The sequence below is a fragment of the Podarcis vaucheri genome (genome assembly GCF_965113315.1).
Source record: "Podarcis vaucheri genome assembly, chromosome: 11".
In the NCBI taxonomy this organism is placed as follows: Eukaryota; Metazoa; Chordata; class Lepidosauria; order Squamata; family Lacertidae; genus Podarcis; species Podarcis vaucheri.
In genome coordinates this window covers 13,193,185-13,205,844 of record NC_138749.1, presented here as the reverse complement: position 1 = coordinate 13,205,844, position 12,660 = coordinate 13,193,185, and the positions used below count along the sequence as shown (strand labels likewise).

Genomic DNA, 12,660 nt, shown 5'->3' with positions numbered 1-12,660 from the left:
ATGGGTGTTTAAAAAGCCAGACTGTGTGTGTGTTCTGAAGCAATTTAGACTGGGTCTGCACTGAGGTACAGAACTGGGTCAGTGATTCAAGGTACAGGCTTGGCTCTAAATGTTTTCGTGCCCTTGTGCTTGCTTCTGCAGTGTGAACAAATGGAAATATGTTTAAAACCAAGTATGGTGCAGGGTGCTGTTCTCAGCAGTGAGATGGTTATTGGAGTTTCAGTTGCAAAATCCCAATTCCAACCCCCATCCCCCCAAAAAAAGACACCAGCCTGAGGGAAAGGATCTCATATCCCTACATGGCTCCCATCTGAGCTATACATTTAAAGGAGTATCATAAACAGTCGTGGCTTCCTCCACAGAATCCTGTACTTTGTAAAGAGTGCTGAGAGTACTTAGGAGACCCCAGTTCCCTCACAGATCAACTGAATTCATTGGGAAGAGGGATTGAGGGTTAAACCAATTGTTGCAGCTTTGTGAGGGGAATTGGGGTATCCTAAAACAACTCTCAGCACCCTTGACAAACTAGGTTTCCCAGGATTCCTTGGGGAGAGGCGTGATTATTGAAAGTGGCATGCGACCCCTTTAAATGTCTGCTGTATATGGGGCCATGAATGGCTCTGTCATTGACCAATCAGCTATGACAGCTGAATGAAACATCCATATTTGAAAACTGTACCAGAGGGGCAGGGATCCTGTGTCCTTCCCAAGTGTTGGGGTGCAGCTCCCATCATCCCAGACCCTTGGCCATGCTGGCTGGGAGTGATAGGAGTTGGGGACTGGAAGGCTACAGATCCAATGAGGAATGGTGATCACCATCATGGCACTCGTATACGTTTTTCGGGGGCAATGGAAATCCCAGATCCAAGTGCCCAGAACTGGCTGCTCAAGTGTTTCAGACCAAGGTCCCAGAGAACTTCTGCATATTATTTTGATAGCAGATAGACCATTCGGTTCTTTTGATAACCCCCCAGAGGAATTGTATCATGGAAGAATAAGCAATATGGTTAAAAACAAACCTGGCTTTCGGTAACCACCCCAATATTACAATTTTGGCAAAAGTTGCAACAGCAACAGCTGGGAAAGAAGTTAAAATTAAACACAGGTGCTAGGAGCGTAGTGGGAGAGAAATGAAGCTGCCTTTCTTTTCTCACTTCTGCTTCACTTGTCCATACACCGGGAGAATTTTAACAGCATGCAGCCAGTAAAAACCTTCTGCTGAGAGAAAGCACTCAGATGGCAGCTCCAATGGGTCTGGAAGCTGAATGCTCCTGACCTCCACCGCAACCTTAGCTGAAGGGCAAGGCAACCATCAGAATGAGCAAAAAGGCAGTTATAACGGCTGTGAAAAAAATACAATTACCATCAAGATCGCTCTCTGGAGTTTCTGCAGTATACCAGTCGGAGGAAGGTCCTGTCCCATTGACTGTCATAGCTGCAACTTGGAAACTGTACTGGCTGCCTTTGTCAAGACCTGCATATGATACAAATCAAGACATACAAAAAGCTCAGTTAATATTAGCAGGATTTGATGAGCCACAATCTACAAAGGCCATGTACACCCAAAAGGAGCTTTGTTTATTTGTTTCATTTACAGCCCACCAAGGAATTCAAGGTGGTGTACACAGTTCTCTCCAGTGGCATGTGGAGAGCCGTTGGGGCCACAGGAACCAGATTGCGAGGGCGATTGGTGGAGGGCTGATGTCATGAGTTGTAAGCATTGCACCTTCCTTCCTGAGCCACACAGAAGCTTCCTGGGCTTTGGGACAGGATCTTGGAGCCTTACTGTATCCTTCCTCAAGCTAGGTGTGCTTTTGGAAGGTGGTCAAAGGGCTCTTTGACCCATCAGAGCATCGTGCCTCTCTCCCTAAGCCGAGCAAAAGCTTCCTGGACTTTGGGAAGGAGGCACCAAGGGAACATTTAGGGGACAAACTTAATTCCCCTAGGCAACTGACCGCATGCCACTGGTTATCTCCCTCTGCAATTAATCCCTACAACAACCATGTGAGGTAAGGTAAAGTCAAAGGTGACTCGCTTTAAGGCCAAGGGAGCCAGCGTTTGTCCACAGACAGCTTTCCGGGTCATGTGGCCAGCAGGACTAAACTGCTTCTGGTGCAACGGAACACTGTGGCAGAAACCAGAGTGCACAGAAATGCCATTTACCTTCCCACCACAGTGGTACCTATTTATCTACTTGCACTGGTGTGCTTTCGAACTGTTAGGTTGGCAGGAGCTGGGACAGAGCAATAGGAGCTCACCCCGTTGCGGGGATTTGAACCGCCGACCTTCCGATCGGCAAGCCCAAGAGGCTCTGTGGTTTAGACCACAGCACCACCTGTGTCCCCATGTGAGGTAGATGAGGCTTAGAGGCAGTTACTGGCTCAAATTCACCCCGTGAACTCTGGTCTCCCAAGTCCTAGCTTGACAATTGAACCACAACACCTCCCTGGAATTCTAGAGGTGCCACCTGCCTTGTGCCTTGGCAAAGCATAGTCTTACTGATTGCAACATGCAGTGTTCCTAACAGAAGTGTGAATGAATCTGAACCAGTGTGAATCCTGGCACAGCTAATGCCTTCCACTCTATGGCTAGGCTCTATTAGAGAAGCATCATGCTGGTGCTAACTCTGCGCTGCGCCTTTGTTCCCTGCGACAGCAATATATGCTTTTTTATCATTTTGTGCATCTCATACTGACCATGAAGCATAAAGATAAACAGTCACATTTAATTGCAAAATTCCTCTGGGGAAGAATGTTCAAAATTAAAAACAACACTTTTAAATTTTAGCTGATGGCAAATCTTACAATAAAATCAATCGTCTTGATTTAGAGTCCTTGTTGTAGCTCTGAATTTCTTTGCTATTGCAGCTGTCCTCATTAGTGGGCAGAAACACCTGCCTTCACCAGCAGAAGCTTTTAAGGAGACATAAAGTCTTGCTGCTTGGATATTTAAATCATCTCTTTAAAAGCTGCATGATTTCCAGCTCCTTTGGAAATCCTGTAATACGCAACTAAACAGCAGCAATGAAAGATGTGTTTGCTTCCTTTCCATTTGGCCTACTTAAAAATGAATTTCTACAGCCTTCCTTGAAAGTTCTCGAACGGCTCACTTTATACGCGGGCTGACAAATTGCAACAGATACCCTGCACCTTTGGTTTATTTACAAGATTTTTATTTCACCTTTCAATATATATTTCTAAAGTGATGTATGGCCAAAAACGGAAAGAACCAAATTGCAATGCATCATAAAATATCAGGAAACAGAAAACTGAGAACAGAAATAAAATTGGGCCAATAAATACAAAACTGCAGGACAGCAAAAAAATTTAAAAACTTCGAGCTTCCAAAGAAACAATAAAAGAGAAAGGGGTTGTGAAGGTAGGAAAGGTAAAGGACTCCTCAACGGTTAAGTCCAATCAAAGGTGACTATGGGGTTGCGGTGCTCATCTCACTTTCAGTCCGAGGGAGCTGGTGTTGGTCGTGTAGCCAGCAGGACTAAACCGCTTCTGGCACAACAGAACACCGTGATGGAAACCAGAGCGCATGGAAACACCGTTTATCTTCCTGCCAAAGCAGAACCTATTTACCTACTTACACTGGTGTGCTTTCAAACTGCTAGGTTGGCAGGAGCTGGGACAGAGCAACAGGAGCTCACCCCTTCACAGGGATTCGAACCACCAACCTTCTGATCGGCAAGCCCAAGAGGCTCAGTGGCTTAGACCACAGCGCTACCCGCATCCTAGAATTGCTAGACCTGCTCAGAGTAGACCCATTGAAGTGAAGAGCCACATAATCACCATATATATAAATTACTAATGTGCCACTTCACCCAAAGAATTATGGGAAGCGTAGTTTGCTAAGGATGCCGAGAGTTGTTAAGAAACCCCTTACAGAGCTACAATTCCCAGAGTGGTTTGACAATCAATCCCTCCTCTCAGGGAACTCTGGGTATGGTAGCTGTGTAACCAGAATAGGTGTCTTCCAACAACTCTCAGCACTGTTCTCTCACTATAGCTCTCATGATCCAATTATAGCCCAGGGGAAGACCTCCTCCTATGTAGAGAAGAAGAAGAGTAGAAGAAGAGTTTGGATTTGATATCCCGCCTTTCACTCCCTTTAAGGAGTCTCAAAGCGGCTAACATTCTCCTTTCCCTTCCTCCCCCACAACAAACACTCTGTGAGGTGAGTGGGGCTGAGAGACTTCACAGAAGTGTGACTGGCCCAAGGTCACCCAGCAGCTGCATGTGGAGGAGCGGAGACGCGAACCCGGTCCCCCAGATTGCGAGACTACCGCTCTTAACCACTACACCACACTGGCTCTCGAAGGTCTATAGCTCATTGGTACAGCCTTTGACTTATTTGGAGAAGGCCCCAGCATCTCTCAGTAGGGCTTGGAAACTGCTTTCTGTTGCCAGTCAGTGTAGACAAACTGAGCTAGATTTACCAATGGTCTGATTCAGTATAAGCCAACTTTCCAGAACAGGAAGCATGGGCAGCCAGAAAGGGGACTGAGTGCTGGTGAATTTTTTCCTGGAAAGCCAAAGATGCACATCACCCTTGGCCACCTCACTTTCGCCCTCCAGTTGTTGTTGGACTTCAAGTCCCATCAACCCCAGTCAGCGTGGTCAATAGTCAGGTATGATGGGAATTGCGATTCAGAAGCAGCTGGAGGATCACAGGTTCCTTATCCCCGCTCTAAAGAAATTCTCAAGCACTCTGAGATGGAAAAATAGAAGTCTCTGTTGCAGGGGAAGAAAGCTTGCAAGAAATTGGAGGGCAGATTTTGCCAGCGCACTAGAAGTCTTAGGCATATCATCAGACAATGTGCGCCCCCATCGGCTTTTGGTGCAAGCTGCTCCTATATCTTTATATGGCTGTAATTTTAGCCTTCTGTTCCATACACAGGCTACCCCTATCCAAACTAATCAAAATTAAATCGATCTCATGACAACCACACTGACAGCTCTTAAATATCACTGAGAGTTATGCAGAAGAAGGAAATTTCATTGGTGCATCGTTACGCAACCACACCAGCTCTGCACAAGGAGCTTCTCAGCTGAATATTCTCTTCTAAACAATGTTTAGAAGGTACATTGGTTCTACTTCATACCTGATTATTGCCTACTTTACAGCTTTCCAAAGGGAATAAAAGCATGTTTTCTTCTAACACATGGAATTATTCTTTAGAAAATGAAGGGGCATTTTTCTTTCTTTTTTATTCCTGGACCATTCTAATTCTGTTCTAATTTGTATCATCTCTTGGTAAGGAGCTTGGGATGGGATCATATGGCCCCCGACATCCTCTAGATGTGGAATCTGAAGGAGAACTTCCCATAGGTGGAGGAGAAACTACCAAAGTCCTATTGCAGAAGTGGCAGAGTTGACCTTTCGGATGAAATATCAAAACAACAACCACACAAGGCACTCTTTTTTCCGCTTCCTCTATCCCTCCCTGTCTAGTAGTGCCATAAACAGTACCAGGATCCCCTCTAATAGCAAACTCAGGTGCTTGAACAGGAACAGAGCCAAAACAAGGACCAGAGAAACAAGAGTTCACCTCTTTATTTTATCTTCTAAGAATGCATAGTTGCCATTCACAATTGCTGCACTATGTCATTTCACTGTATGGATATATAGCTAAACCATGAGCATGGGTTCAGATGACACACAACGCCAAACCATGGCTGAACGTTGAGAACAGTTGAAAACAGTAAAGATCTGATGAAGAGAACACAGCAGAGGTTATATTTTCTGAGAATCCTCCGGAAAAATAATATCTCAAAGGACCTGTTGATGGCATTTTACCATTGTACTGTTGAGAGTGTATTAACTTATGGTCCCTGTGTGTGGTTTGGGAAAAAACAAAGCTGTCCAGGGTTGTAAAGACTGCGGAGAGAATAATTGGGCGCACTCTTCCCATCTTGAATCAAATCTATGCTTCCAGGTGTCATAAGAAAGCTGCAGAGATAGCGCAGGATAGTACGCACCCCGGAAATGATCTCTTTCAGCTTCTGCCTTCTGGAAGAAGGTACAGGGTTATAAAGACTAGGGCTAGCCGCCTGAGAAACAGTTACTATCCAACTTTTGGTTTTAAACGCAGTGTAAGGTAGTCTCTATGGGAGTATATTGTATTTAATTATGAGGTACCAAAGTTTTTAGGGGGTTAACTAGGCTGGGATAGCTGGGATAGCAGGCTTGTTGGTTTTTGAATGTCTGATGTAGAATTTTTCAGTTTCGTTGTTCTGTATAGGACAATGACAATAAAGATTATCGTATCATATTGTATCATAACTCAGCATGGTGTAGCAGCGGAAAGATCAAGGAGAAGCAAAGTCCCTAAAATCTCCTGTCTGGGAGCCCACATGCTTCCTTATTTGTGCTAAGCCATGGTTTGGCTTAGCAATCCATGCAAAATGGGCCAGAGAGACGTTGCACCACTGTAAAAATCCAAGAGAGAATCCTTGCATATCCAACATGTCATAAAAAAATGGACATTTTGGTTTTTTTATGAAGAATAAATAAATACCCCGGTAGCAGCATGACAGCTTTTGGTTTCATATTTGAGTTGGCATTCATGGAAACTAATTTAGGATAGAAACTGCTAGGCAGAATGGGGAATTGTGTTTCAATCTCATTAAGCAGAGGAAAATGGAGAGGCACACACATAGGATAAAGCCATTAAGGAGGAAACAAAGTAAAAATGTATGAGGGTTGTTGCTGTACAGTCCAATAAGCGTCAGCTAAATGCAAGGGGAATGACATCCCATTCGAACGGAAAGTGTGTTTTATTCCCAAAACATTTCCTTCATCAACAACACTGTAAGGCCGTAACCGTGTAAACACTGACCTGTGAACAGGTACCAGAGGTTGTTTGGCTCCAATGTTTCTATTTCACCCCTGCGGGCTGTCTTCCTGTGTCGTATTTTGTAGCCAGTGATAAATCCATTTTGTGTGCCAGGAGGCGGTGGTAGCCAGCTCACTTTGATGCTCTGTAAAACAAAAACGTTAAAGCTGATTTTATTTTCGTAGAAGAGGTTTTCTACATCAAATTATACGCAATACTCACCTACACACACACACACACACACACACACACACACACACACGTATATACACACATTTATTTGACAGTACTCACTCGTACAGAGTACTGTTGCCATTTTGTTTGTTTGTTGCCCATGGCAGCCATTTTGTGCTGCCACCTTTGGCACTTTTATCAAAATAGAAGTACTCTTTCTTAAAACTAAATCATACAAACATGCTAAAGCCAGCTGAAGTGTCAGGGTGGTGCCACTTCAGACTCCGGTTTGGGGCTCACAATCGTGGGAATTCTACTCAATATTGATCCAGAGCAGAACTCCAACGTATAGTTAGCAGAGTAAAAACTTAAACACACTGCAGGATTCCCCCAAAAGAGACCAGAGGCAATTAGACCAGAGACTTGAAATAGAACATTGACTGCCCCTCCATGCAAAAAAAGGGAGATAAAGTACTTTTCTGTATATAAAACTAAACAACCATGAGATGTTCATGCCAGGTTCTGTGTTTTTTTTTACTTTTCATGTGGAGGGCTATGTTCATACAGATGATTATTTGGTCATAGGAGTCTCTCCTGTAATGTGGTGCCAATGTGCCCTACTTTACAGAGGCTACGCATCTGTTTGAAGGGTCATCCAGTCAACATCTGGTTTCAAAATGAAGAAACACAAGGAGGAAGAGCTGGAGGGGCCTTGAAGATACCAATAAGATCTTAGCAGGCACACGCAGGATAACTGGGACTCGGCTACATTAGTAAAAAAACAACAACATTTTGAATGCATTATAAACATTCAGCACCAGATGGCGCTGGAGAGCAAAAAAATAATAATTCCGATTTTCCATAGCGTTTTTTTCTTTTGCTATAACGATTTAATTTCTGACTTATTTATACTGTTTTTCCTCCTGTGTGTAGATCCACCCTGGTTAGCCTTCCCTGCTATGAGGAGACAGACTGTCTTTCTGTTTAAGTTTATAGCGTCTATTTCTAAATGTGAAACTAATGAAAGAACCAAACAGCACTTCAGACAAGTTTGTTCTAGATCCTGCTAGAATGCAGGCAATCATTAAAACCATGTGTATTTCAGTGATAACAAAACAGTAATTTTAATGTTTAATAGCAAAATATTCGCATCAGTTGCTGTGATAAAAACGATGCTGTTTCCACCATCTTGGATAGGTAATAACATCAGGGAAAGTGGAGGGTCAGTCAGGATTACAAGTTAAATTGGGAGTCAAGTGACGCCTGCCAACGACTGCACAAAATTATGTCACAATTCCCAATTAATAGCAGGTGTCAATGAATACTTTGCAAACATACCCAGTTTTATCAGTAGGAAGTTGATTAGTTCATAAATAAATATAAGCTTTGGCACACACATAATTTATTTGCTCATTATAAAACTCGGGTTTGTGTATATGTGTTGCCTAAGATTTTGTTGCGTGATACAGTCTCAGCTGTGCTCTATGCAGGATGATACAAAGTACCCTTATGGCTGAACAGACTGCATATTTCAATTCTGGAAATGGTTATTTTAAATGTGGGTTTAGTAGCCAGGGTTGTAAAGAAAATTGTAGGCAGATAATGCTTATATGAAAATGCAAATGTTCAAAAATAGCTTTAAAATGCACACCATAAGCCGAAGAGCAAACTTATAAAACACTCTTGAAGTACTATCATTTCCAGAGAGTAGCAACAATCCTATAAAAACCTAACATAAATGCAATCCTATAAAACAGGATTAAATGAATGGTTTTATCTAGTAGTTCAGATCCACCAGAGTCAATGAAAGCCCCAGTTCTGCAAGGGGTGGAACACTAACACTTCCCTGTGAAATCAGCGAACTGCAGATTCTTGAGATGTCAAATCTCAAAGGATCAAAATAAACAATCTATTTCAAGTCCAAGCAGTCAAATAAACTACTTCAATTCTCCTATGGGAATATCCACAAAGCACAACTGCTTACATAACTGACCATTTGCACCTTAGTAAGAATGGATACTGTACAGCACAGAGTTGTTTCCATATAAATCTGGGCTCTTTGATGTTACTTGGATTGTTATTTTAACTCAGAAAGTTTCTCAGCCCACTTTTGGTTGTGCAATGCTTGTGTTAGTTGCTCGTATGTCAGATTACATGATACCAACCATATACAGTGGTACCTCAGGTTACATACGCTTCAGGTTACATACACTTCAGGTTACAGACTCCACTAACCCAGAAATAGTACCTCGGGTTAAGAACTTTGCTTCAGGATGAGAACAGAAATTGTGCTTTGGTGGTGCGGCAGCAGCAGGAGGCCCTATTAGCTAAAGTGGTGCTTCAGGTTAAGAACAGTTTCAGGTTAAGAACGGACCTCTGGAACGAATTAAATATTTAACCCGAGGTACCACTGTATATGTTTGTGGTGGAACTGTTCTGTTGATCAGGCAAGCGCCAAAGGCCAGCTCTTGGTATTTACCAGGGCTGTGCTGAAACCTGTCCTCCAATTTTTCAAAAAAGGGGTGGGGGAAGTAATCCTTTTCGGCAAAAGTGTCACAATGCAGTGCATGAAGTCTTAGTAAGCCCCAAACACTGCCTCCTTTGGCTGAAACTAGACACCAAAAGGTACGCGGGTGGCGCTGTGGGTTAAACCAGAGCCTAGGACTTGCTGATCAGAAGGCTGGCGGTTCAAATCCCCGCGGCGGGGTGAGCTCCCGTTGCTCGGTCCCTGCTCCTGCCAACCTAGCGGTTCGAAAGCACGTCAAAGTGCAAGTAGATAAATAGGTACCATTCTGGTGGGAAGGTAAACGGCGTTTCCGTGCGCTGCTCTGGTTTGCCAGAAGTGGCTTAGTCATGCTGGCCACATGACCCGGAAGCTGTACGCCGGCTCCCATCGGCCAATAAAGCGAGATGAGCGCCGCAACCCCAGAGTTGGTCACGACTGGTCCTAATGGTCAGGGGTCCCCTTACCTTTACTAGACACCAAAAAGCAACAACCCTGTACTTCCTCTCCCAGTAATATTTAGTACAGTAAGATCATAGAATCAAAGAACTGTAGAGTTGGAAGGGACAAGAACAGTCACCTAGTCAAACCCCCTGAAATGCAGGAATCTTTTGCCCAATGTGGGTCTCTAACACAGGATCGTGTGATTAAAGGTCTCATGCTCTACTAACTGAGCTAGCTCTTGAAGATGCATGTTTTCTCTTCATCAGCTGTTGTTTAACAGGGGTGGAGAAACTTGTGACACAATCACATGATTGTGATTTTAGTTTGCTAGATGCTACTGGGTAGAGCCTAGGACTTGCCGATTAGAAGGTCGGCTATTTGAATCCCCGTGACGGGGTGAGCTCCCGTTGCTCGGTCCCTGCTGCTGCCCACCTAGTAGTTCGAAAGCACGTCAAAGTGCAAGTAGATAAATAGGTACCACTCCAGTGGGAAGGTAAACGGTGTTTCCGTGCACTGCTCTGGTTTGCCAGAAGCGGCTTAGTCATGCTGGCCACATGACCCGGAAGCTGTACGCTGGCTCCCTCGGCCAATAAAGCAAGATGAGCGCCGCAACCCCAGAGTTGGTCACGACTGGACCTAATGGTCAGGGGTCCCTTTACCTTTACCTTTACTGAGTAGAAAAAAGAAGCTGATGAGGATCCAGCTGCCTTTTTTGTACGAGCCACAAAGTTTCAGCCGAACCTTGATTCCATCAAGGTATACCATTAGTTACTCAGGGCCAAAATGTAAGGGACACCATTTGCACAATTAGCAATCGCCATTCAAATATCTAAAATATTTTATAACAACAATAACAACAACTTATTTATACCCTGCCCATCTGGCTGGGTTTCCCCAGCCACTCGGAGCGGCTCCCAGCAGTATATAAAAAGCACAATAAAACACTAAACATTAGAATACTTCCCTAAACAGGGCTGCCTTCAGATGTCTTCTAAAAGTCAGTTAGTTGTTTATTTCCTTGACATCTGAGGGAGGGCGTTCCACAGGGCTGATATGGATCGGAACCAAAGAAGCCATAAAATTAAAGCCTTCCTATATCAGAGTCCCAATCTGGAAACTGTTCCCCAACACTTGCTCTACACATCATTTTTGAAAAGTATGCATGTTCAAAGAATTACAATGAGCAAATAAACTAAAAATCAACATAAACAAAAAGGCCTTAATGCTTCATTACATAGCGCACATCAGCTTTACATAACACCAGCCACCTGAGGGGCAGATCTCTCTTCCCTCCACCCCTATTTTTGAAATCCTAGTCTGAAGTGATGTCTCTGTCTTTCTGTCAACATGATTCCCTACCCTCTTTAGCCACTCTGGAGCAGAGGAACCTGGCTGTGATTTCCAGTCCTGAAGTACCTTCAGTCCGGAGTCACTTCCAGCTACTTCTGGCAACCAACAGTCTCTTTATGTGTCAGTCACCCTAGACAGGGGCGGAGGAAGTGGGCGGCGGGGGCGGGCTGCCCCGGGTGTCTTCGCTGAGGGGGTGACATTTGGCTGACTCTGGCTCAATGTTCAGAGCTGATAACATCACCAGTGATGGGCCTGGAATGAAGATCTTAGCGGCTAAATGCAGGGGTCAGCAACTTTTAAAGAAGGGCCCGGTCCACTGTCCCTCAGACCTTGTGGAGGGCCGGACTATATTTTGAAAAATAGATATGAATGAATTCCTATGCCCCACAAATAACCCGGATATGCATTTTAAATAAAAGGACACATTCTACTCATGTAAAAACATGCTGGTTCTTGGCCCGTCCACGGGCTGGATTTAGAAGGCGATTGGGCCAGATCCGGCCCCCGGGCCTTAGTTTGCCCACCCATGGGATAAAGCCATTCACACAATTGCTCAGTAAACTGTGGCTCAAATTAAGCTCTGCCTGAATTACAATGTGTAGACAGCAGGAGTCTGCTGCACATTGGACGCATTCGTTATAAAACAGAGCTGCACATTTGCATTCATACAGATACAGCGGTCATCAAACATGACTTACGCACCGGACTGGGGCCAATTTCCTTTGGGAGGGTGCAGTATTTTCTGTGCTGTCTCCGCTTTTCTTAATCAATACTATTTTAGATGTTGCTTTGGCTCTCGCAGAATCAATGGCAAAGCTGCAAGCTATACCGTATAGTCATAAAGTTCTTAGGAGATAACAGAAAAGAATACTAATTACCCTACTCCAGACAGAGGGGCAGGGTAACCACCTTAAAAACCCATTATTTGGATCTGTGATATATCACACCTCTTGATTTCCTAATAGGCCTTTTAGAACACAATGCATGCGTTTGATAAGAAGTGCATTTCCCCCCTAGGAAATTTCACACATCTTACTAAGGCAGAAGCATTCCATGAGGCAAGGGGAGGTAGCCGATTTTAAAAGCTTTTAAAGGTGGCAGAGTGGGAGACAAGCAAATCTGACTCTATCAGGCACAATGAATGGATAATAGAGTGGCTGCCAGTTCTGTTTTATAGAAAGCACTCCTCTATTTGAAGGTGACCATTAAAAAAATTTTTTGGGGGGAAGGACTATCTGATTTAAGTTTGGTTTCAAGATAAATAAAGGGGAGGAGCAGCAGTCTCGACATTGCACTTCAATAGTTAGAAGCATTTAAACAGCAGACTGAGCGGGAGATTTGTTGT

The 12,660-nt window shown here is 44.0% G+C and overlaps 1 protein-coding gene across 4 annotated transcripts in view; it reads right to left on the bottom strand.

Annotated features, from left to right (window-relative positions):
• DCC (DCC netrin 1 receptor) overlaps positions 1 to 12,660 on the bottom strand; it is a 948,093-nt gene that overhangs the window by 143,049 nt on the left and 792,384 nt on the right. For all 4 annotated transcript variants that reach the window (XM_082241768.1, XM_082241769.1, XM_082241770.1 and 1 more), the window contains 2 exons: positions 6,848 to 6,989; positions 1,364 to 1,474 (listed from right to left, as the gene is read on the bottom strand). In XM_082241768.1, the coding sequence (XP_082097894.1) occupies positions 1,364 to 1,474; positions 6,848 to 6,989 (253 nt within the window). The remainder of the gene's footprint in view (positions 1 to 1,363; positions 1,475 to 6,847; positions 6,990 to 12,660) is intronic.